Raw genomic sequence first — 27,079 nt, forward strand, 5'->3', positions numbered from 1 at the left:
CTAGACTTTCAATCATTTTTATGATCTTTCAACTAATCAGTAAGATTTTGGCATGGCGTAAGATCGCAGGTAACTTTTCAATAAAATATAAAACCATCAGTTCATTTGCCCATAATGGCATCTATTGTTCTAGCTCTCTAGCTTTACTAGTTTTCTGTTCCTCTTAATAAAAATAGTCCTTTGCTGCTATTTTCTGTTTGAAAACCAAACTCTCATACATATTTCTGGTTTTTGCTCTTTTCCTACTCCTTTTCATGTGCTACAGATCAGACTGCTAAGATTTCTGAAGCCTGACACAAGAATCGCTTAGTGCTCAATCCCACTGCCTTACTGCCTGTCATCCGTCCATCAATTCAAAAATGAATATGTAGGAATGTATTTCACAGTCTTGGCAGGACAAATTTTTTAAAGACTCTGACTGATTTACAACATTTAACCAAATTGCTAGAAATATACCCTGACAAAAAATAACCCTCAATACTAAAACCTAATTATAGGAAAGAAAAAATAAATTCTTTCTTCAGGTACCTGGAAAAAAGTCTGAGTTATAACAACACCAAATGAACTACTGGTTTTTGTTTTGTTTTGTTTGCCTGTTCTGCTAAATTAAATAAACTAAAAAACTTTTTTATGCTTGGTTATTTGAGGTGGGGTAGGAAAGGAGATAGAATATAAATTCAATCATGGTAACTGGCATTTCAGTGGAAAACAAGATTAACATATTAAAACAATAAAAACCCATTGTACTAACTATGTACACTGGGTTAGCATGCCCTTCTTCCATGAGAAAGAAAGATACTATGCATATGAAAGGGGTCTCACATCTTAATAAATATTCTCTCTGCTAAGCCCTTGTTGTCTCAGGTGGAAAACTGGGAAATGCAAACTCAATTTAGTACACAAATAATAAAGTTTAAAAAACACACATGCACACTGCCACAGGGTTTTTGTTCAATATGAGTCTACGTAAGAATAAGAACTTGGGGGTAGTCATTCCAAAAATGTTCCAAGTGTGCTGCTTAGAAAAGTATGCCTTCTTACCTCTGGAAGAATAAAATGGAAAGAAAGAAAAAGAAGGCAGAACATAAGGAAAAAGAGGAGGAAAACAGGAAACAAAGAAGAATAAGAAGGAAAGCAGCAGGAGGAGGAAAAAGTCAGACTCTTCTTGAGTTAGGGGAAGGCTCTCACAGAGAGAGGAATATAGTTCTGTTTGCACCCAGATCTTGTTCAACTTTATAATTCTTGTCTTTCTACCCAACTGTCTTTTTTTTTTTTTTTCAATGTTTATTTATTTTTGGGACAGAGAGAGACAGAGCATGAACGGGGGAGGGGCAGAGAGAGAGGGAGACACAGAATTGGAAACAGGCTCCAGGCTCTGAGCCATCAGCCCAGAGCCCGACGCGGGGCTCGAACCCACGGACCGCGAGATCGTGACCTGGCTGAAGTCGGACCCTTAACCGACTGCGCCACCCAGGCGCCCCACCCAACTGTGTTTTCTAATCACCATTCTGTCCACACTAAAGGTTCATCTAGAATCACAAAATTTAAAAGATAGGATTAGAGTAAAAAAAGTCCTTGGGACAATCCCCTTCCTCTGCTACATTTGACACACAAGGAAACTTAGGTAGAGACAGTGTATTAGATTTGCCCAAGAACACAAAACATTATTCTAAATAAACTAGAAGAGATAAATTCATTCCAAAACAAATTTACTCGGGGTAAGGGGTGATAAGAGTGGTCTTTTATATCAGTTTAACAGTAAGTTACACCTGCGTATGAAAACACTCAAATTGGAGGATTAAAATGTCCTTTGTGAAAAACTGGTCACAGGAGTATCTTTTCCTGGTCCCTGAGTTTCTTAACTAGAAGAGCCTGAGTTGAACTGGTTGGTGAAAAGCAAACTTTGGCCCACTCAGTTTACTTCATATAAAAAAAACTTAAATATGGAGACTAGTGATAGAAGCAAAGAAAGTCCCAAGTTTAGCATGTCATAAGTTATGGATATTTGAAGAAGATGCAGAGAAGAAATCAGGAAGAAGCTAAGAGCTGAATGACACAGTTTGGATAAAACACAAAGGCTGACCTGATAATTAGTCTGTTGATTAACTACAAGAGGACAAGACTTGATGTCCAGACAAGAGCAACCCAGTTATTACTACTCTTCAAATGACTACTTGAGGTGACATTTTCCAGAAAAGAAAGGCCATTCAACATTAGCATGTACTGTCAAGGAATTTGTGGAGTGTCTTTTTTTGGAGTTTTACAAAGTTAGGCAAGACTTCTAGGGAAGAGAGTTGGATGAAATCCAGTGGTTACATATGAGGACTGAGCATCCTTAAGTACCCATCTAGCCCTAACAAGTCAAGCAAAGGATCAAGAATGTAAAATAAGGTGGGGGGGGGTGGGGGTGCCTGGGTGGCTCAATTGTTAAGTGTCCAACTTTGGCTCAGGTCATAATCACGTGGTTCGTGGGTTCGAGCCCTGCGTTGGGTTCTATGCTGATGGCTTAGAGCCTGGAGCCTGCTTTGTATCTCCCTTTCTCTCTGCCCCTCTACCACTCGTGCTCTGTCTCTCTCTGTCTCTCAGAAATAAATAAAATTGTTAATTTTTTTTGGAAAAAGAATGTAAAATGAGGAAAAATATTGCATTCTCTTTTAAAAGTAAAAAACAGGTAAAAAAAGGAAATGACCTTAGTCTATCTCCTAGCATTTGCAGAAGAAACACATTGTTTGCATCCACAAGGACTGAAAGACACTGTCAAAAATTATCAGTTTGTGGGGTGACGGTTCCTGCCAGAGTAACCTAATTGTCTTTGACTCACTTTTAATCTGGGTGGATGTGGTGAGAATGGCTGATGTTGCTTAACAGGATTTAGTGTTGGTGTTAAATATAGAAAATTCACAAAAAAGATTCTTATCTACAGAGGAGTGGAAAACATTGTTATACATGATGAAACAGTAAGACAGAGAGGAAGGTGGGAAATGTCCCCCTTCCTGTCACATAGTTCATCTGTGAACAAAGTTCCCTCTGGCTTCAAAAAAAAAAAAAAAAAAAGACCTGTGCTCAAGAGAAATAGGTAAATGTGTGGTCGGGACTGAAAAAGCAAGTCCAATATGAATAACATTACCCCCAAGAAAGTATACATTACCTGAAGGTAATGATGGAAAATGATGCACTATTCAAAACTGAAAACAGGATAACTAATTATTACAAGGTACAAAGAGAGTCAATTCTGAAAGTGATACCTTTTAATATGAGAGAAGGAAGATTTGGAACAACAAATCACAAAAACAGCTTTTCTTTAAAATAGCAGTTTTATGACTTTACTGTACAATTTTCTGTGACCCTAATCCTCAGTCTAGCTTACACATTAGTTGGATCTTACTAATATAGTTGAAGATGGAAATACACACTGGTGGTCTCACTTCTCATAAGCATACCACACAATAGAGCAATAGAGTCACCTCTAAAAAGAGATGAGGAAAGTAAAGGCATATATATATATATATATATATATATATATATATATATACACACACACATATATATACATATATATATATATGTATATATATATATATATATGTCTCCTCTGTATTAGGAGTTTGTTGTTAGACTTGACAAATTCTAACACATTAACACTTAAGTGCAGTCACTGTGCATCCAGTGTTTGAGAAAACTGTCCTATTGTCTTTCAACAATTATATCTCTTAAGCATCCTTTATTAAATCATATTTAAAATGTCTGACTTAGAATATATAATCAAAGTAATACGAAAACAAACCAATCATACACATTTCACCACGCTCGCTTTATACGCTTTATATAGAGAAAAACTCGAGTTGATGGTCTGGATTAAATTTAACTTTTCCCCCAGAATCTGTGAAAATTCAATTCAAAACAACAACCTTTAGCAAAATCCCGCTATATATCTGGCTCTAAGCTAAGGAAAAGCAATGCTGAATTTTGTAAAACATTGTCTCTGCCCAGAATGAGCCTACAGTCTAGTAAGAGATCAACATACCCACTTCCATAGAATAAAAGACAGAAAATGGTACAAAGGATTTCAAGAAGACAGAACTGAGAGACTGATTTCTTCTTGGGATGGGGCAGGAGTTCTCTTTAAAGGAGGAAGACAAATTTAGAGATAGTAGTATAATTTCAATAGTTAGATACGGTGGTTATGGAAGACTCAACATTTCACATACGGATGAGGGTCCAAAGGGAGTCATCAAGAGGAGAAAACAGAGAGAGAACTGATCAGAGACTGGTAACAAGGCTGGTGTTTCAGGAGTGTGGGCTGCTTAGTAAGAGACAGCTACCAAGCACCTTACAGGGACTGAATGGGTAAGGGCTCTTATCTACTATGCTAAATACTTTGGACTTGATTCAGTAATCAAAGGGGAATCACTCATTTTTTTGAGCAGAGGTATAAGTCAACTAAGTGGAAATTTTAGGAAAACTGACTTGATCGTAAGATAATTGGAGGGAAAAGAGCTAAAGGCCAGTTGGACTAATGTCATAATCTTAGAAATAGGCAATAAAGGCTTGAACCAGAGTAGTGTCCATTGGGGACAATGGAAAAGAGGAGAAGCCAGAAGTACAGAAGTATAGGAATAGGACTTACATAGTGACTCTTAGGTATAAGGCACAATGGGAGTGCAAGTTGAACTCTGAACCATACTGAGGATGATGATACCTTGGGCAGGAATGGCAAGGAACCTAACGATTTTGCTCCACTGTTGGACTCCAATTTCACTGCCACTTCTGTAGCCAAGCTCCAACAAACAGTGCTTAACCTCTGAGGTCCAAAAATCAAATTGCATTGGGAAATCTAATCCTCTCCTTATCCCATGCTACAGAATTCATTTGTAACGGCAGGTCAACAATTGTTGAGATTCTGTAGTTTTCTAAAAACAGTAATTCTGAAAGCTGCATTAAATGTGTATCTTGAACTCAGCTAGATAATCAGAGTCTGACCATCCCTTCAGACTAATGTCCAATCAGAGAATCTGACCTGAGCATCCAAAGACTGTAATGGAATTTGTTTCAGTTGCTTCCTCTTCCTGTATGAGACAACTCCCAGTGGGTACCAAGAAGTCATACTCTACTAGTGAATCTTATCAGTAGAGGAAGAACGTGGCCTTTAATGACCTATTCAAGAGTAATGTTTTATTAAAGTAGTTTAAATGTTAAAAATAATAATGAACTAAAGGGTAAATGAACCCAAACAATACATATGGGTGGAGAAGCCAATGCAGGCAAACATGACAGAAAGCTCCTACGGGTCACTGAGGAACATTCAGCCAAAGATATTGCCCTTGTGTCTCTGTTCAGTTTTTTCTAAATGCACTTAAAAATGAACACAAGCTCTTTTAAAATTATATCTCTGGTTCTAAACTCTTGTAAGCACATCATCACGGAACCTTAATGATCGTATGGTCTCCCTCTATTGAGGCCAAACTAGGAGGAAGAGTAGAGCCCCTGGAGCTTGAATTTCCCCAGTTAAAACCCCCACAAGGGAGGCAACAAGTATGTGTACTGCAGGTGTACATGTGAATGTGGAAGGAGGTGGGGGAAAGATTATTCCCAGGGGCCAGGCTGGTCTGATTTGAGGTTATCGGTTTAAATGATGTGACACCAAGAGACGACAAACGTGTCAATGTCCAGTGAGCAGAGGAGATGGAGAGCTGACTGAGGAAACCACGTGTGAGAGGATGAAGGGCAGGACAGAGGAGAAGATACACAAACAGAAGCGACAAAATAAGATGTAATAGGAATGGGTTTTGAAACAAATTCTGTGAACAGGGACTTCCTTCGTGTTTCCACATCTCCCTGTGCATAGCCCATCCCGCTTTGCTTGTTCAGGAGATGTGTTCTTTGATGCCAGACCTCAGCGGGTGTTAGAGACTTAATGTCGGTACCAGAAGGCCCACAGAGATACCATTGTGTCAAAGCTTTTCTCTCATAGGCACCTATAATAATTTTTGCCACAAATCTAAGAGCCAACAGGATGCAGCCTGGACACTTGGCCCTCACCTTTTCTACCCCAGGCTTTCACTTCCATACTCACGTAACCACTGCCAAACCATTACTCGGGCTCTTGAGTCATCCAGGTGAGTTTCACTAGGACGGGGCAGGGCTTTATGCACGGACTATGGTCCCTAGAGGATGCAGTTTTCAGCACACCTGCTCACATGAAACTCAGCACGGCATTCGTCCCAGTTTCTCCTGCACAGTCAAATGGTACTTTTCACACACCTTTTTGGCAAAGAAAACAGCTCAAATGCATCTGCGGTTACCCCAGGGGAACCATTTTATAAGAACCTTTTCTTTTTAAATATAATTTATTGTCAAGTTAGCTAACATGCAATGTGTGCTCTTGGTTTCATGGGTAGATTCCCGTGATTCATCGTATAAGCACCTTTTCTAGCAACCGCGAACCATCGTCTCTGGTGAGATTTTATACCTGGATCTTCTTTCTGAGATGATGGGCAGCATCCCCATGAGAATGAGCCATCCCCCTCTTCCCTTGTTAGCCCAGTTCAGAAGTGCAAAGAACTTCTACCTGTTCCTCCTCCTAACCAGGATTCAACAATTCAATTTCCTGCACATTGATTCATCATCTACTATGTACAAAGCTATGAGATGAAGTTCTGGAAAATAGAGGGATGAACCTAGCATGAAAAGCTACTTGGGGGATAACTGTATTTTATAAAGATGACCTCATAGATATCCCATAGGCTTTCCTTACAATGTGATTTTTGAGAGGCAGGATATACATTCTATTCCCTTGAGTCTAGATAAGGCTGTGGCTAGTGCAGAAATATGCCATGTGACATCCAAGGTTAAGTTATTAAAAAAAAAAAAAAAAGGAGTTTCTATCCTGTTCCCTTGAGATGCATGCAACCCAGCCACCATGCTCTGAGGAAGCCAAGTAGGTCGATGTAAAGACCATGTGTGGGTGTCCCGGCCACCATGTTACTTGAAGTTCCAACAGAGAGCCAGTATCAAGCACCCACATAAGAGCAACTGAGCCTTCCCATGATTCTAGCCCTACCTCTGAGCCACCCCCACCAATATTGAATGGAGCAAAGATTATGTTCCCCTTGGGCCTTGCTCAAAGTGTCGATATGTGAGTAAAAAGAAAAAAAAAAAAAAGAAAAGAAAAAGAAGAAGAAGCATTTATTTTAACCTCTGAGTCTTAGGATCACTTGTCACTTAATGATAGATAACCAGAACCATCACGCATAGCATGATGTCCTCAGAGAGCTCACAGTCGATTTAGGGAAATAAGCATGTTCACAAATGACTATAATATGTCAAGGTATAATACAATTACCTTAGGAGATCCACAAATGAAACTGAATATGCGTGCGTATGCATGTATATCCAGGCTTATGCGTAGGCAACTCTGAATACATTAAAAATTCATACCAGTTACCTCTGTGGAGTAGTCTTTGGGGGTAAGGGAAGGAAGACTTCTTTTTGTCTACCTCTTTGTATGTTTTAAGCTTCACCCTATATATGGACTTACTTCCGTAACTACAGAAACTGTTTAAATGTCTAAAATAATAATAAAATAAGTTGAAGGAAAAAGCTAGACTTTTGCTGCAAGCACCTTACGGGGACAGAATGCAATGAAGCCATTGGGAAGAGCTGCCTCTTCTCTCTCTATGCCTCTGTTTTCACATCTGTAGAAAATAGGACCAGCCTCAGAGGGTTCTGTGAAAATTTAAATGCTGTATGAGCACCCAACGCCGGTAAGCACTCAACAAATAGAAATAAAAAGATCTAAGAGATCCTGAACTGCTGAGTGTTGCCATGGCATGCAGACAGAGGGTCCCAAGTCACAGAATCAGACCGTTGCTTTAGGAACAAAGACATTGTCTCTCCCACTGAGAGTAGAGAATAAAACGGAAGCAGCCCTGCTAGGTGTCATTACAAGAGACAGTGTATGATGGCAGTGATTATAATGTGAAAACTTCTGCAAATGCTACACGGACCTACTCGTTTTCCAAAATGTGAAGAGACCACTAAGAGAAAACTTTCTATCCCAGTTCCCCATTCTGCTTCCCCTTTCATGATTTTCATTGGGTGTAACAAGTTGTCTGCGTCTTACAGATGACTGCCATCCACAGGCGGCAAGGTCAGTGTTTACAGTACTTTTGCATCTAGTGTTCAGCTTTTCCCTGTATCTTGAGAAACTAGGCGTTGTCTCAGCTATATCAGGGGAACACTGATCTTTTCATTTGTTCTCATACATAGTTTCCCCATGCAAGTTATATAGGTCACCCAAAAGATAGGGAGGGATAAGTTAACTTCTTCGTCGTCAAAGTGCCCCACGTTCTAAAACGTTGGTGACAACATGATCTATTTCTAGAGGTATGAAGGTTTGGAGCACTCTAAACGAAATGGAGAAGGTGAAGCCAGCCAGCCATGAGATTACGTGATGGGCGAGTATAACCATAGTATTTTCATAATTGGCAATGAGTTATCTTAAGTGTTGTATGTTTCAGGGCAATGGCATCATCACCATGCTTGCAAAGTCAAATGAGTAACGAGCAGTTCCTCTCTGACTCAGAAATTTCTGTTGTTTCCTGTTTGATTTAACTTCCCCAAGTATCTTAGAAACAGATAAAATATTGCTTCAGCTGCTTCAAGGTGACCAGACTTGATATTTTTTTCTTATGGACCAGGTGTTTCACCTCCTCCAAGCTTCTGGCACGTCAGGAACCGTGTTGTATCTCCATTTCCCTTTCCTTAACTTAGCCGTGAAGCCAGCCTCTCAAATGCAAGAGAACTCTCTATGCTCACAATGAATTAAGCAACAACAAAAATAGCAAAAGAAGAGACATCATGCTAAATGTGGTCAAGAGCCAACTTGTTCAATTTTACGAAAATTTAGCCACTTGAAATCCCGTTTTAAACAGGGATAAAATTAAATAAACCAAGAGAATGACTAAGTAACAAACAAATCTTGCTGATTCCATCACTGCATAACGCATATGAGGAAATGTCTGTGTGAACTGAGATGAATACGAAGAGTACACCGTACAAACTACGTACCCGGAGTTCTCCCTCATACCTTGGGTGGAATTGGACAGGGGCACGAAGCATCCCTAATTAGCTCTATAGGAGCTTGTCTTGACGGGGACAAACACAACCTACAAAGGTTCTGTGGTAACGCTTAGCTGGGACTTCCGAAAGATGGTTCAGGTCTCTAGCAAAAATAGTAATAGTAACAACTGGACACAAGATTTATGTGGTACGGCAGTCATCCCCGCCCTCCTCCAGACCATTTTCCCCTACTTTTCATTGTCACTGCTGATGGCAACATTCTGGAAAGAAAGTGAAAGGAAGGCCATGTTCAGATAACAATGAGTCAATGATTCTCTTTAATATCTTTTAAGCACCTTTTTATCATAAGTCTTTAGCACAAGAGGTACCTCAACAAGAAGGCACTCAGTAGAATATGAATAAGGTCTGACGATCTCATGTATAACTTGTGACTGTAGTTGAGAACACTGTATTATATCATTGAAATTTGCCAGGAGAGTAGAACTTAAATGAAAAAATAAAAGGGTGAGGTGATAGATGTGATAATTACCTAATGAAGCAAATCCTTTCACAACGTCAAAATCATTGTGTTGTACACTTTAAATATCTTACAGGGGTACCTGGGTGGGTGGCTCAGTTGGTTAAGCATCTGTCTCTTGATTTCCGGTCAGGTCGTGATCTCATGACATCAAGCCCCTCATGGGGCTCCGTACTGACAGCATGGAATCTGCTTGGCATTCTCTCTCTCCCTATCTCTCTGCTCCTCCTCCACTCACATGCTCTCTTTCTCTCTCTCAAAATAAATAAATAAACTTTCAAAGAGTAAAACTAGGGGCGCCTGGGTGGCTCAGTCGGTTAAGCGGCTGATTTCAGCTCAGGTCATGACCTCACGGTTGGTGGGTTCAAGCCCCGCGTTGGGCCCTGTGCTGACAGCTAGGAGCCTGAAGCCTGCTTTGGATTCTGTCTCCCTCTGTCTCTGCCCCTCCCCTACTTATGCTTTGTTTCTCTAAAAAATAAACAAAAAAATTTTTTTAATAAAAAATAAATAAATACCTTACAATTTTGTCAATTATATTCAATAAAGTTGGAGTGCAGAGAAAGGTGTCTACTGAGGTTGACATTACTTCAAAACAAGAATCAGAGCCCCACTGACGCATGGCATGTGGCTAAGTGCACCGTCTATTCTTAGCCGCCCAGGCCATGCCTTTCTCCACCACTAAAAGTGCCTCCTCGATGGTCTAATTAGAACCAATTTGACACCTGCTCTATCTTCAACCCCTCTAAGTAAGAGATTTCTATACTTTCTTAGCCACCTGTCAAAGTGCACATATGCACAACAGCCCCTCCACTAGCATAGAAAAAAGTTTTAATTAGTTTCTTGTGTTCTTTCTCAGTTTATGTGTTCTTACAGTAAGTAAACCCACATTAAAAAGGTGGGTTTTTTTAGATAATAAAAGTTTTAGAGCATGTCGAAGGGTCTGTAGATTTACAGGGTTACCTAGGAATTACTGATGTCAACAATATTGATCTGATAATCCAGACAACACTTTCCCTTATCCCCAAGAGGAGTGGTTTCAACTACAGTAACTCTGATCATTTTTTTGGCCAAGAAATAACATATCTAAGCCCCTAACGACCAACACGCAGCAGACAGTACAAAACAGAAACAAAAAGAAAACAAAACAGAAAACTAATGCCGGGTGACACTGCTGGCCTGGGGTGGGCTACTCAGGGCTCCTCGCTGATCGCTGACTCTGGGGTCTTCCAGATTGTGTTATTCCTCTAACAAGGCCTACTTGCCCCCAAGAAGGCCCTTTGTTTGCCTTGTATTATGAAGTGCATGTTTACATCCCCACCCCTACCACATTTATGTATTGAAACCGTAACACCCAGTGTGTTAGTATTCGGTGATTAGGCCTTTGGGAGGTAATTATGGCATAAGGGTGGGGCCCTGATGATGGGATTAGTGCCTTTCTAAGAAAAGGCAAGTGAGCTTGCCTCTCTCTGATCTTTTTTTTTTTTTTTTAATTTTTTTTTGATGTTTTATTTATTTTGGGGAGGAAGACAGAGTTGGAGCAGGTGAGGAGCAAAGAGAGAGGGAGACACAGAATCCGAAGCAGGCTCCAAGTTCTGAGCTGTCAGCACAGAGCCCGAAGCAGGGCTCGAACCCACGAACCGTGAGATCAAGACCTGAGCCAAAGTCAGACGCTTAACCGGCTGAGCCACCCAGGCGCCCTGTGATCTTCTTATCATATGACACCCAGCAAGATAGAATCGGGCTCTCAGCAGAACCCAATCATGTTGGTACCGTGATCTTGGGCATCTGAGTCCTGTGAACTGGGAGAAATAAATGTTTGCTGTTGAAGTCACCCAGTCTGTGGTATTTTGTTACAGAAGCCCAAGACTAAAATTCCTTGAAACCTGTGGCAACTGACACAGCCACCAGTCCCACGGGGCTCTTCTGGGCACGTTGCTGACAGCGTGTCACAGGCCAGGAAGCGCTGCTGGGGCACAAGGGCCTTCTGAACCTCAGGGATTATCAACAGAGCTCAGTAGCAATGCGGTGTTCCCTATTGTATATGAATTTTTAATATGTCCCATAAACTGAGAACAGTGGCCCAAAGCTTTTTACATTCCCTGTGCCTCCGTAACCTCACCTGCAAAATGAAGATAATGCATCTGCTTTTGCAGGATTGTTCTGGAGATAGCGAACGATGCTTTGGACAGTGCCTACAATATTGTCACTCAACAAAAGCAACAACGCCAAGCTGTAGCAGAAGTAGCATCAGCCGCACAAGTAGTATCATTTCAGCCTTGCCCAGACAGATCCTCTCTAGTGGGGTTATTCACAAGGTGGGTCCATTCTCAGAGGTCACTCTGGGGCTCGAGCCAGCCTCCAGGAAAGTTAGATCTGCAATCAAACCCCAGAGGGACCTTTGGATCCAACACGGCACATTCAGAATTTTGTCCACAAAAAGAAATAAACCATTTATGTATTTTTGTCTTTAACGTGTATTAAGTGACACTCAGAGAATGCCCCCAAACGTTAACAAACCGGAACACTACCCAGACTAGAGATTAATGATTGTTGTTTCCCCAGAGCCTGGCCAAGGCTTGCTTTGGGCAATTTACTGCCCTATCATCCTGGTGCTTCTGGAATCCCAGGGTGTACCCGTGTCACATGCATCATGCAGATGCCTCCCATGGAGGAGGGATCTGGAAGCACCAGACAGCTTTGCCACTCTTCTTCAGGCTCTAGGTTGCTTCTCCAGGAAATTTCCCCTCTCCAAAAACTATTCTCAATGTCCCTCTTGTGTACTTACGTTCCCACAGCCTGGGGGATTTTTCTTACCACCCCACATCATTCATTGGCTTTTTCTCTTCTGTATTTCCCAACAGGTTGTAAGCTGCCTCAGGGCAGGGTCTCAACTCTTTTTCACTTGTATCTCTAGCACCTACCAGAGTGCCCGGTGATAGGTGCTCTGCACTTTGCATTTGCTAAATGAATTACTGAATACTAGAGGTAGAAGCAGTGGCGGGCAGGGTTGACATGAGAAGTTAATAACAACGTCAGGATTTCCAACAGGAAACAGAGGGGCTTATGTGGCATGGAAGTCTGAAATGGCTCCACACTTCTAAAGAGATTTAGTGACTTGGTGGGCATTTGAAACTACCTGTAGACATGCTGGTTTTAAATGAGTACTTTACAACTCTGATTGTGACCTCTGTCTTTACAAAACAGCAGCTAAAACCACCACTGTACTACTGGTAGGTATGTCCTCCCTGAAAGAATGAGCTAGCCCGAGTGACAAGATGTTCCTGTAAAGCGGCAGAATACCATTTGCATCTGAAAATCTGGCACCTGGGGTACTGCGTGCGGTGACAGCCAAAACTGCCTTTAGAGATAAAGTGGAGATGAGAGGAAAGAAGGTGACCTTGGAGGAGGCGAATTCATAGGCATCATCTCCTAGACCTCACAGAGCAACCAGTGAAATGATGCACAGGCTATGATGATTCATGCCCTGGGATTGGTGATATCACCTTTTGAGATCCAACAGCCAGAATCTCATATCCTGGGCTGATGGAGAACCCCATGGGATCTTACTAAGAGAGAGGAAAGAAAATGTTCTTCCCTATATAAAACAGTTCAATGATGACTCAATGGAAAATACAGCTTTAAATACACCTGATTTCTGTTCAAGTTCATTAAAAATAATTATGTTCATGGTTGAACCAAACACAGATACCTCCTAAAAAAACAACGAAAGTAAACAACATTCTTTTCTACCATACCTACATAAATGGCCACTCACTGTGGGCAGGTAGGCAGGCTAGTGCAAGGGAACATAGGAAGAGATCCCAGGTAAGTTGAGGAGATGGAAACTGAGAGGAGAAACTTGAGTGTGGATCAAGGATCCAGGATACTGGATGTTAGAGCCTGATTCCAGAAGGGTTTGATTAGAACCAAGAGGTCAAGATGAGAACCAAAATGTAGGGAAATAAATCCTCCTGGTCCGGCCATGGAGCAGAGCTTACAAGAGATAAATACATCCAACCTCCCAGGGGAGACAAGCGTTTGAAGAAAATAATTAGACCTTCAATTTTCCCTAAGACATTTTATAAAGTTCAATTGAAATGGGGGGGGGGCAAATTGGAAAATTCTGTGTATATTTATAGAAAAATGAAAGTAACAGCTAACAGACCAATTACATCTACTTTTGTTGCTGCCCTCCTCCCCAGTTTATAATATAGCAGGGACTGGAAAGTTCAGAGATTTAATAACAGAGAAATGCTAAAGACTGAAATCCAAGACTCATTCCTTTTTTTTTTTTAATTTCAAGTTTTTATTTAAATTCTAATTAGTAAACATATAGTGTAATATTATTTTCAGGGGTAGAATTTAGATTTGTATCATCACTTACATGCAACACCCAGTGCTCATCCCAAGTGTCCTTTTTAATACCCATCACCCGTCCACCCCATCCCCCCACCCACCTCCCCTCCAGCAACCCTCAGTTTGTTCTCTACAGTTAAGAGTCTCTTATGGTTTGCTTCCCACTCTCCTTGTTTCCCTTCCCCTATGTTCATCTCTAGTGTTTCTTAAATTCTACATATGAGTGAAATGATACGGCATTTGTGTTTCTCTGACTTGACTTATTTTGCTTAGCATAATACACTCTAGTTACATCCATGTCATTGTAAATGGCAAGATTTCATTCTTTTTGATGGCTTAGTAATATTCCATTATCTATCTATCTATCTATCTATCTATCATCTATCATCTATCTATCTATCTATCTATCTCCCCCTTCTTATTTATCCATTCATCAGTTGATGTGTATTTTCACTCTTTCCATAGTTTGGCTATTGTTGATAATGCCGCCGTAAACATGCTGTTGATAGTGCTGCATATGCCCCTTCAAATCAGTACTTTTGTATCATTTGGGTAAATACCTAGTAGTACAATTGCTGGGTTGTAGGATAGTTCTATATTTAACATTCTGAGGCACCTCCGTACTCTTCTCCAAAGTGACTGCACCAGTTTGCATTTCCATCAACAGCTGTTGTTTCCTGTGTTGTTAATTTTAGCCATGCTGACAGGTGTGAGGTGGTATCTCATCGTGGTTTTGATTTGTATTTCCCTGATGATGAGTGATCTTAAGCATCTTTTCATGTGCCAGACTCATTCCTTTGGAAACATCTTAACCAGACATTTTAGAGGTAACACTGAAAATCTACATGACATCTGTAAAGACGTGAGTTTGGGAAGAGAACTGGTTTGTTTTAGAAAAACACCAGCTTTTATCAAAATATCCCAGGGGATGGACTGGCATCTGTTTTCAAAGTTAGAGACAGAAGCACCCATCCTTGCAGTTTTTCTCTTGACTCCATTGCTTTGAAGGGGCAGACCAAGAGCATTCATTGTTTCAACATTTTTATTCACTCTAGACTTCCTCCTGGCTCTGCGATCATCTCTGATTTGAGATCATATTTGTGTACCTCTCATCATTTTCAGTGATCTGCCCCTCTTCCTTTGTCTCTATTTTGCCCCCATACTTCTTCTTTTATTTGTTTAAAATAACTTTCCACCCATTCTTGTCTCTGTTTTAAGGCAGCCTATAAGAGATAGAAATCCCCACCACTATAACCATGAGGAACATATGTCATGATCTTTCAAGTCCTTTTTTGTTGTTATTATTTTTAACTGGACGCATAAATAATTGCATATCCTCTCTTGCTACACTTAACCATGTTCTCTACTCACTAAGAACTACTCACAACATGATTTTAATTGTAGTGAGATAGTCCACTCTATAGCCATGCTGTATTTTCCAGTTATTACCAACTCATCCAACTTTATTAAATATTAAGTAGTTTCTAACATTTCACTATTAGAAATAATGATGTGATGAAAACTTGAACATAAATAGTTGTCCACGTAACCATTTTCAGAGGATAAATCCTTATATAAAAATATTGGTTTGAAATGATGGATGTTTTAAGGCTGTCTATGGATATTGGTAAAATTTTGGTACAAATTTTCCATCCATCCTGAAGAACTCCTGACAACCTTGATTACTGCCAGTTAAAACTTGCTCTGTGAAAAATGCCACCAAATTTTTGTTTTAATTTGAGTTTTTGTCTTTCTTGTATTATAGGAGGGTGAGTATTTTTCATATTTTGTTAGCCATTTCCATTCCTCTTTTGTGTATGAAACATTACAATTTCTTAAACATGCTTGGTGTTTGTCTTTTCTTTTTGTCTTATGACATACAGAAAATTTTTATTTTATCCATCGGTATTTTCCTCTGTGATTTTCTTAGTTGTTTTTAAGTTTAGAAAATCCTTTTTCATCCAGATATCAGATAAATATTCATCTATATTTCTTCCAAATTATTTTGGTTTAACTATTTAGATTTAACTCCTTAATTTATTTGGAATAAATTGGATAATTATTTTTAGTGGGGGGAAAGGTGCACTAAACTGCATTTTTATAATCTAAATATCTGCTTTCCTGAAGAGCACTGTAAAAATACCTAGCTTCTGTTTCATTGATTTATGGTACTTCATATTTCCTATTAAGTTTTTCAATATTCTATTTCCAGTCTATTTATTTTTATTACATTAAGAGCTATGATCTTTAGACAATGCTATGTTATTCTGCTATTTTGTTTTTGTAACTCAGTAGAGTGATTAAGAATCCTACTCTGGAGGGGTGTCTGAGTGACTCAGTTAAGCGTCCGATTTCAGCTCAGGTCATGATCCCACAGTTCGTGAGTTCTAGCTCCACGTCGGGCTCTGTGCTGACAGCTCAGAGCTTGGAACCTGCTTGGTATTCTGTGTCTCCCTTTCTCTCTGCCCCTCCCCTGCTCATACTCTATCTCTCTGTCTCTGTCTCTCTGCCTCTGTGTGTGTGTCTCTCTCTCAAAAATAAACAAAAAAAATTAAAAAAAAAAAAAAAGAATCCTACTCTGGAGCCAGGTTCTTGTTCTCAGATTTAAACTCTACCCTTTACGAGCTATCTAACAATGGGCTGGTCATGGCTTCTCCATGACTCAGTTTCCTTCTCTATAAAATGGGTATACCAATATTACTTAATTCATGAGGTTATGAAGATTAAATTAGTTTGTAAAATAAAACGCTTAGAATAGTGCTTGGCACATAGAGAGTGTCACAGAAGTGTCGGATATTTTTGTTGTCATTATTGTATGTTAACAGGGCAAGTCCTTGTAACCTTTATCTTTCAAAATTTTCGTAACTACTTTATCTATTTTCCTTTTGGGTCATCTAAATTTTCAAATGGAGTTATATACATTTTTTTTCCTGATGATAAACAATGCGTGTTCATTATAAGCACCATTTTCAGAAAAATACATAAATGTAATTTACGATCACCTATAACCCCATCGTTTGGAGATACATGTTTGTAGCACGTACCTAGGAAATCTCCAAATATTAACTCTTTGTTAGTTGTGTAAAACATCTTATTTTTTTTTAAAAAGTTTATTTTGAGAGAGAGAGAAAGTGAGTGGTTGGGGGTGGGGGAACAGAGGGAGAAGGAGAGAATCCCAAGCAGGCTCCACACTGTCAACATGGAGCCCAACATGAGGCTCTATCCCACGAACTGTGAGATCCTCACCTGAGCTGGAATCAAGAATCAGATGCTTAACTGACTAAGCCACCCAGGTGCCCCTAAAACATCTTATTTTGATAGAAGGTGTCTGAGAGGCCAACACACAGAATGGGTGTCTACAGTTAAAAGTAAAACAGTACTATAATAGTTAAATGTCATTTTCGCCCAAGTGACTAAATGTCTCAGAGCTCTGCCATGTTTAATTTGACAGCTTCGGTTTTGTCTTTCTCTGCCTCTAGTACCAAGTAAACACCAACTGAAGTTGTGAACAGAGAAAAGAGTGTTCTAAGAAAAGAGCATCCCAGCTTTTGGAGATTGCTGTTTTTTTAGGTAACAATGAGTCACTGTAGAGTTACATTGTTCGGAACGGTAACTGTGGTGCAGAATTCTCTGTAGCCTTGAGGTAGCTGCACTATCAAAGAGAAGGCTTCCTGGAAGAGGTGTCTCTACTCATCCACCTGTGCTGCTGCCTAGTCATCTCAGGATCAGTGTCTCCTAGTATAACATATAGAGAGGACGTAGAAGACTAAATTGCATCTATCATTTGCTAGACATTCTTTGTCCAAAGGATGGACAAACATGTAACAAATTACTTGGTTCTATACAGATGTGAAGAAATCTGTCATCCATTTAGAAAGCAGATATCTTGGGGCGCCTGGGTGCCTCAGTCAGTTAAGCCTTCAACTTTGGCTCAGGTCACAATCTTGCAGTTCATGAGGCTCAGGACTCACAGCTCAGAGCCTGGAGCCCATTTGCAATTCTGTGTCTCCCTCTCTCTCTCTGCCCCTCCCCTTCTCTCTCTCTCAAAAATAAATAAACATTATAAAATTTTTTAAAAAGTAGAAAGCAGATTTCTCTATTTTGGCTACCTATGACTGTTTATAAGAATATATTTTTTAAGTTTATTTTTTATTTATTTTGAGAGAGGGAGAGAGCAAGTGGGAGAGGGGCAGAGAGAGAGGGAGAGAGGATCCACAGTGCACAGGGCTTGATCTCTCCATCCCATAACCTGCAAGATCATGAGCTGAGCCAAAATCAAGAGTTGCTGGCTAAGCCACCCAGACGCCCCAAGAATGTTTTTAATGTAAGTTAATTCTTAAAAGACTTTTTTTTTTTTAATTTTTTTTAACGTTTATTTATTTTTGAGACAGAGAGAGACAGAGCATGAATGGGGGAGGGGCAGAGAGAGAGGGAGACACAGAATCGGAAACAGGCTCCAGGCTCCGAGCCATCAGCCCAGAGCCCGACGCGGGGCTCGAACTCACGGACCGCGAGATCGTGACCTGGCTGAAGTCGGACGCTTAACCGACTGCGCCACCCAGGCACCCCAAAAGACTTTCTTTTTTAGAGCACATTTAGGTTCACAGCAAAATGTAACAGAGAGTATAGAGTCCTTATATCCCCTTTGCCCCTACACACGCACAGTCTCTCCCACTATCAACCTCACACTCGGGGAGATTTGTCACAGTTATTGAACCTACACTGATACATCATTCTCATTGAAAGTCCAGGGTTTACATTAGGGTTGACTCTTGGTACTGTATGTTCTATGAGTTTGGAAAAATATGTAATGACATGTATCCACCACTGTAATATTTTACAGATTAGTTTCACTTCCCTAAATATCCTCTGTGCTCTATCTATTCATCCTTCCCTCCTCTGACATGCTGGCAACAACTAATCTTTTTATTGTCCTCTAGTGTTGCCTTTTTAAGAATGTCATATAGCTGGAATCATACAATATGTAGCCTTCTCAGATTGGCTTCTTTTCCTCAGTAATATGCATTTATGGTTTCTCCATTGCTTTTCATGGTTTGATAGATCATTATCTTTAGTACTGAATAATATTCCATTGTGTGGACATATCACACTTTATCTATTCATCCACTAAAGGACATCTTAGTTGCATCCAAACTTTGGAAATTATGAATAAAGCAGCTATAAACATCCTTGTGTAGGATTTTATATAAACATAAGTTGGTTTTGTGGGGTTTTTTTTGTTTTTTTTTTTAGCTCATTTGGGTAAACATCAAGGAGTGCAATCCTTGTATTGTAGGGTAAGAGTATTTTTAGTGTTGTCAAAAACTGCCAAACTGTCTTCCGTAGTGGCTGTACTGTTTTCTCATTCTCATTAGCAATGGATGAGAGTTCCTGTCATTCCACATCATGGCCCCAGCATTTGGTGTTGTCAATAATTTGGATTTCACTGTCCTAACAGGTGTGTAGTGGAATTTCATTGTGATACAGGGATCATACAAATGCTTAACCATCGTCTTGTGTATCTTCTTCAATGAGGAGTCTGTGCGAATCTTTCGCACATTTATTTCATCAGCTTGTTCATTTTCTTACAATTGAGTTTTAGGTGTCTTTTGTACTTTTTGGATAACAACCTTTTATTCAGTATGTCTTTTGCAAGTATTTTCTACCAGTCTGTGGCTTGCCTTTTCATTCTCTTGTCACCGTCTTTAGCAAATAAGAAGTTTTTCATTTGATATCAATATTTGTCCCCAGAAAGGCACAAATGTTAATAAGCTATTAAGTGTAAGGTTTCCTGCCACCGCGGAATGAACTACTGGAGTCCCAATATTGAGATAAAGAAGCTGGAGGACACCTGCAGCCACCAACTCCTCCCAGGCTCCCTGAGGGAAAGGTAAGTGGCCCCACTGCTCTCAATTGCCACTCCGCACCGTGTCCTCCCCTCCCCCAGTGAAGTCTAGAAGGAAGATTGGAGGGGAAAGAAAAGCAGCAAGTCTTCAAAACTGTGAGGCGGCCTTAATATGGGGGGGGGGGGCCGGCGGAAAGAGTGATGCTGAGGGTTTTTTATCCGCTCCCCAAGGACACACCTCTCACCGCTGAGCCAAGTGCGGGGGCTGCCAAGAGAGCCATTCTTAAAGCCAGGGAGAGGGGGCTCTAGGGGGAGAATGCCAGCATTTCATGACGAACTTGGACATCTGTGTATGCAGTTGCCTTGCCAGTTCACTTACTGTATCTATTTGAACTGAGGGAAAAAAGGGACGTGGAGAGAGGGCACAGCCCCGGGGCCACTTGCAAGCTTTTGTCTGTGGGCCAAGGGAACTCAGGGGAAGTAGCCAGTTAGTGCAATCTTGCCATATTCCGTGCACGAGGGCTGGCTGCTGACCGAGCAGAGCCCAGCAGCAGTAGGGTGGGTGGTAGAGTTGGAGAAGGGGGCGGGGGGGTGGTGGGTGTTAACACGTATAAGATCTTACTGGAGCTGGATCGCCTATACCATTAGCTTGGAAAGGCCCCCAAAGGGCCCTCTGAAAACTGCTATATGGACGCCTACCATACCGGGAGCTTCAGGCTGCCAGTCAACCTTAACCAGAGGAAGAGAAAATCTTTCACAGAAGAAGGATGAAAACCTCACTATTAAATGTGAGAAACTTGGCCTTTTCTTCTCCTTCCTCCCTGCCCCACATCTCCTTAAGTTGTTGTAGCCTGGAAAAGGGAGACAGAGATGGTGTCCCAGAGGCAAGGCAAACCCCACCCTCCCATTCTAAGACCTTCTCCTAACTGATGATGTCAAAGGGGATACTTTAAAACCGGCTTGAGACTGAATTTTTGTAACAAGGAGTCACTTGTGTTTTGTTGTCATTTTTTTTTTTTTTTTTTTTTTTTACAGAAAAACCGACCAAAGGTCATGGTATCTGTCCAGAGAAAAGAGAATTTTGACAAAGCTTAAGCAACTGGAGACGGAAACATTGTTACTTTCAAATGTATGCCCGCAGACCAAGTTCAGACTAGTCAGTAGACTCATTATTCAGTTTAAAAACCACTGTGATATTGATGTTAAGGAAAAGTGGTCCTCTAAAGTGGTCACAAGTAAAAAGTGAAGGAGGAAGACAATATATGTACACTTTGCATTCTATTTTTTTTTTAATGTTTATTTGCTTATTTTGAAAGAGAGAGTGAGCGCGAGCAGGGGAGGGGCAGAGAGAAAAGGAGAGATTCCCAAGCAGGTTCTGCACTGTCAGCACAGAGCCTGACTTGGGGCTCTAAGCCACAAACCGTGAGATCATGACCTGAGACAAAACCAGGAGTCAGACACTCAACCGACTGAGCCACCCAGGTGCCCCTGAAGTGTATTTTTGAATAATGGAAGACCCTGAATTGAGAAACAAACTATACAGGCATACTATGCATGTACTTAGTAGAGTAGATTTATGGTATGTTACAGGAGTAGAAACATAGATTTTAGAGTTAGAAAGACCTGGCTTCAAATCCCAGCTCTGCCATTTGCTACCTCTGTGACTCCTTAGAATCCTCATGGAAAATGGCCACAATGATGCCTTCTAACACTGTTAGTGTAAGGATTAAAGAGGAAATATGAGGGGCGCCTGGGTGGCGCAGTCGGTTAAGCGTCCGACTTCAGCCAGGTCACGATCTCGCGGTCCGTGAGTTCGAGCCCCATGTCGGGCTCTGGGCTGATGGCTCAGAGCCTGGAGCCTGTTTCCGATTCTGTGTCTCCCTCTCTCTCTGCCCCTCCCCCGTTCATGCTCTGTCTCTCTCTGTCCCAAAAATAAATAAATGTTGAAAAAAAAAAAAAAAAAAAAGAGGAAATATGATAAGCATAATATGTAGGAGGTCACCGTGTTCAACAATGGTTAGCATTTTTTCCTTCATCATTTATTTATCATTACCATGCGTTATCATGGGTGTTTACTGAGAGGATATGAATAACATCAATAGAAATAACAGCACTGGTTAAAATATATTTCAGTTGAAATTTGGGTTTATAGAAAAGCCCAGAACAATTCATGTTTCAGGGTGAACAAAGTTCTTCAAAACAGCTAGCATTTGGCAATAATTTAGGTACCCTAGTTTAGGGACTACATTCCAGGTACAAATACGAATGCTTTGGGATTTGCCCCACTATCTATGCCTTATCACAGTGCGTCAGGGCTAGAAGGGCACTTAGGGAGGAAAGTAAGGTCCAAAGAGGGTAAATGATTTGCCCAGGGACAGTCTGGTTGCATCTCACCCCCACTGGTCCTTCATACCCCCCGTCTATTAATTTGTTGGCTGTTGCAGTCATAGCATACATTTCGGTGCCTCTAAATTTTATCTTTGTCTTTTAAGAAAGACACCTAACAAAGGTATCAGCCTGTTTCCTCTACTCTTCATGCTTCTCCTTGGGAGAGTCCCTGGCAACGGTCACATGCACGCGAGCCAGACGGTTCAGTACAACCTGACATCTCACTGAATTGCCAGAAAAGGATTTCATTTCATGACAGTCTATTTGATTTGTAGTGCCTGTTCCTTTCCATTTTTCTCTTCATTCATTACTCCTCCCATGGAGAGTGGGTGGCAGATAGGAACAACTTGCCGAATTTGGTGCATTTCATTTTGTTCCCTTTTAGAAGTTCTTACAATGGTTTTCCTGAGGAAAATCAATTAACTATTGACATAAATACTATTTGGGGATCAATTATAATTCCAATTAACTGTGCCATCTGGGTGGCTTATTACCACTCCTGGGAAACATTTGTAATGGTGAGAAAGGGTGCCTCCTGTCCTCATGTTTATGCTTTTTCCAGTCTGTGATCTATCTTCAGACCTTGCCCCTGGACCCCCAAGATCCAAGAACTAGCCTCCTGTTGGTCACGCCTTGCCCCTGGACCCCCAAGATCCAAGAACTAGCCTCCTGTTGGTTACCCCTGTCTCTGTCTTCCCGGAACCATTTTCCTGGCCACTGAGGTCTTAACCACTGACATTTCCCTTCTCTCCCCACTGCAAGAGGTAGTATTTACTAATTGCATTATTGTATGCCCCTCCCCTAAGTGCTTTCTGTGCATCATTAAACCCCTGGAGGTAGACAAGATGGCCGTCCTCAAAAAGGAGGAACCTGTATTTCCAACAAGAAAATCACTTTGCCCACCGCCACAGAGGATTCAAACCCGGGTGTGTGTGACAAAGGCACGGCTTCTTCATCTCAACTGCTATGAGTCTCTCTCACAGCCAGGCTCCTGGTGGGCTCCGAACAGTCTTCTAATGAGGTTAGCAAGCTAGAGAAACCCCACACATTTTCTGCATCTTTTACAAAATGAAGATCCCCAGGGATATTCCCCCACCACCCCACCCTGACTGACTGAATCAGAATCACTACAGGTAAGACCCAGGAACCAGGACTTGAACACTTGTCATACTTGAAAAAGTTTGAGATCCCCTGCCCTGTGTTTTTGATGCCAACTGTCCTTTAACAAACCTTTCCTGGAGACAATGCCCTGCCCCCTGGTGGCCTAACCCAAAAGTGTGACTGCCGTAATGAGGGGTTTGAGGGAATTCTTGATGATACACTCACTGATTACCTTTTGACGGACAAATTATTTGATTGGGTTTCAGCTGCCTCTGTCCGAGTTCTGCTTACTTTATTCAGTCCCATCACACAGAAAGTACCTGAAAGCAATTGGCTTGCTGACTTGTTTCTTGTTTGTTTGTTTGTTTGTTTGTTTTATAGCAGCTACAAAGAGAGATCGGTTTTTGTTCAATAAATGTTTGTTTATTCTTTGCAGATGATACGGAGCTAAGGACAGAGCTCCTGTCCTTAGAAAGACTAGTGTATGTATAGATAAGAAAATACCCAATTCTTTCCCCTAAACACACACACACACACACACACACACACACACACAGAAAGAGAGAGAGAGAAAGAGAGTTTCCATGAGCTGCTTTGCTCTGCCTTCATCATTAGGATATCATGTTTGAGCTCTAGTGCTTAGCCAGTTTAAACTTGGCTTCTCACCAGCTTTTTCCTTCCTCTTAATAAGAGCTTTCAACTTTCCAGGCCATTCTCTACTCTTTTCCCTTTTCCTGGCCATAATGTCACACTCCTGTATTTATTGGACCTTTCTGGCTGTTACCAAAAATAGCACGCATGTCACAAACGCCACATCTGCCTTTTACAGAACACATTCCCACCACCAAATCTGCTGACCCTATAATATAAGAAAAAGTAGAAGAGATCTAGTGACAAGAACAACAAGAACAAAAAAGAGAGACCGAGTAACAGCAAGTAGAAGCCCAAAATATTTAGGAAAGAAACCCCAAAGAGCCAATCAGCTTACTCACTAAACACTTGACTAAGGACTTCCCAGTAATAATTCCCTCAATATTTTATTTATCTTAATATGTAACACTTCGTTCACTCTTGTTTGCTTCCTCCCCGCCCCACCCCCAAGAAAATAACACAAGAGGAGAATCAACCCGCGCGTTGCAAACTCAAACTTACCATAGAACTTTGGTTGGCAAATCTCAGACAGTGATTCCTCCTGGTCTCCAAGCCAGGCCACATGAGGTTGCCTGCCGTCCGCTCTACATGAATTTACAGCTCCATGCAATACCACAGGACACTGACGTTCTGAAAAAGAAATTTGATCTCATCCTGATTCATACCGCCCTTCTCCTCTTTCCTGAAGGGGGATCCCGTGTGTTTATTTTAGGACCTGGGCAAACTGTCTAGTTTCAAATACCTCACAAATGAAGAGATGGGAAAAAAAAAAACCCGTAACAATTCCATAATACCTATGTGATTTTCAAGCCCCAAACAAATGGGAAATCATGGCTCTTTATTTTATAGTGAATCAAGTGGGGGAAGAAACCATTTCTTATCTGGAGTCACCCCCAAATAAATGTTTCACGGGTGGCTTTTATGGGGACACTGAGGTCTCAGAGTTTCAAATGCTGCTTACTCTAACCTAACCACAAAATATACTCAGCTTGTGTTTGTTTTCAGATTAATAAGTCTAATTTAATTGGAGAGAAGTTTCCTTCCATGGTTTCTTAAAACAAAATCGAAGACTTTTGGTTTATTTAGTGCCGTCAGCTAAACCCAGACTTACCTCAGTTTTTTCTTTGAAGCAAGACAGACATCGTTTGTGTGGTCTTTTTAACAGGGAACCATTATGTTATGTTTTTGTCCACATAACATTCGTTTCCAGTCCTTAGGAACGATAGAGAGAGAGAGCAAATTTGCTACATGTACAGCAACCAGCATATGAATATGTATTATGGAAAATTTTCCACACACAGAGAAAACCTCATGATTTGCTCTGGAAAACAAGTCACTTCAAAGTTGTGGAAAATAGGACCTGTTCCTTCCTTTAAGGCAAACTCTGCCGCTGATACTCAATTTGGTTTTTCTGCTTGTAACCGGCTCTCCCTGAATTACTTTGAGATGTTTGTTGTGTGTGATCAGCTGAGAGTTAATATATTGTAACCTCAAAACAAAACACCCAAACAAAAAACTCAAACCTCTTTTTCTTGAATTTGTTCATAAAGGACAGCCATTCTTAATAAAACAAAACAAACACAAACACAAAAACCTTTTGTTTCCCATATCACACTTGAACTGCTTAATGATCGAGTTCCTAGAAATAAAGGCAATTTTTATAGTCATAAACACATTGGAAAACATTGAAGCCTGTATCTATTGAGATAGAACCCCTTTATTTGCCACTCTCAAATATTTAAATATTATGGAGAAAGTGGTCACGACACTTGAAATGTACCCATACAGAAGATATCTGGTTTGTCCTATGAGTTCCTTGTAATGCAACTGTATTTTCTGCCAGTAACTTGTCAAGGCTTTGTATTATGTGTTTAAAACTACATACATTAAAGAAACCACCCATGTTGGCACATTCTCCCAGTCGCCTGTATGACATCCTCTAGTTCTCCTTCAGAATCTAGTCCCCATGGGTCAGCCTGTCTGCCCTAACAGCTCCTTCCATGGCTGGGGAGCCCTCTATACACTATTTGCTCTAAAGGTCATTAGGATCGACCCCAATTCCATTTCCCCAGAGTGTCTTAAGGAGGCCTGAAAGAAATCTTTCCAGCGTTTGCTCTGTCCCTACCTCTCCTGTAGGGCTGGAGGTGGCTGGAGGAAGGCAGGAAGACCCGTGCAGCTGTCCTCTGCGAGATGCTGGCCTGGCATGGAGCTGGGGGAGGGCACAGTGCGAGCAGCTGGAGGAAGAGAAGGAGGAGTAATTCATGTGCCACTGCAAACATGATACAATGCCAACAAAAACACCATTCTTTTTCCCAAGAAGTTCAAAGCGCTTTGCAAACATTAACTCATGAGCCCAAGTAGTCATGGAGCAAATATTCCTTTATTATGCCCTTAGGGTAACCACTGCAAGCAAAGTCAAGAGAAAAGGGACTCTCTTCATTGTTTCACTATTCCTCAGGTATTTATTGAGCACCAACTATGTGCTGGGTATGAGAGGCAGAAGAACAAACAAGACAGACATGGTCTGCGCTCCTACAGCAGCAGTGGGGGGCACGAAGCACCAGACTCCGCTGCATACGCTTCTTTATGCTTTGTGTTTGTCCAAATTATTTAATGGAATTTGTTCCATTCTTCAGAATGTCTATAATGTGCTAAGTGCTGAGCAAACACACAACAGAAAAACTTTTTAAGCTACCTGTAAATCGCATTATGACGACAGGAATTGGGAATATCAACTCAAAGTGCTTTCTTTTAAGATACCATAAACAAAGCTTTACTGGGAGCAGTCCTGTCTCTTGCAATGTTCATGGAATTACTGTGGTCGAACAAGGAGAGTTAAGATCAGTAACATCATACCAAGCAGTTTATATAAATAATCTGGCTTCCTAAAAATGATTAATCAGATGAGCAAGCATATTTGGTGAAGCAGAGAGCCATTACCCACAGGTCTTTTCCTGACTCCTTTTTATTTTATGTGAAAAGATGGCTGATGGGATGCAGAAAATGACTTATGCCAGTTCTGAACCCTTCTCTTCAGGCAATGGATTCCAGATATTTTAGAGTATAGGGTTATCTAAGACTAACTAGACAAGAGTCTGGTAACTGCTTTTAAAAAATGCATGACTTTCTGATGAATCAAA

The 27,079-nt window shown here is 40.9% G+C and overlaps 1 protein-coding gene across 4 annotated transcripts in view; it reads right to left on the reverse strand.

The window, feature by feature from the left end:
* The window catches only part of LOC123598949 (cytohesin 1 interacting protein), a 78,227-nt gene extending 52,057 nt beyond the window's left edge, over positions 1-26,170 (reverse strand). Inside the window, exons 1-3 of one of the 4 annotated variants that reach the window (XM_045479893.1) lie at positions 26,065-26,170; positions 25,051-25,151; positions 24,441-24,569 (exon numbers count right to left, since the gene is read on the reverse strand). In XM_045479893.1, the coding sequence (XP_045335849.1) occupies positions 24,441-24,503 (63 nt within the window). In that variant the 5' untranslated portion in view covers positions 24,504-24,569; positions 25,051-25,151; positions 26,065-26,170. Of the gene's footprint in view, positions 1-24,440; positions 24,570-25,050; positions 25,152-26,064 lie in introns of those variants that run through there. The other 3 variants (XM_045479891.1, XM_045479890.1, XM_045479892.1) reach the window with 3 other exon arrangements.
* Positions 26,171-27,079: the final 909 nt, after the last annotated feature.

Source organism: Leopardus geoffroyi, chromosome C1 (genome assembly GCF_018350155.1).
Source record: "Leopardus geoffroyi isolate Oge1 chromosome C1, O.geoffroyi_Oge1_pat1.0, whole genome shotgun sequence".
NCBI classification, from domain to species: domain Eukaryota; kingdom Metazoa; phylum Chordata; class Mammalia; order Carnivora; family Felidae; genus Leopardus; species Leopardus geoffroyi.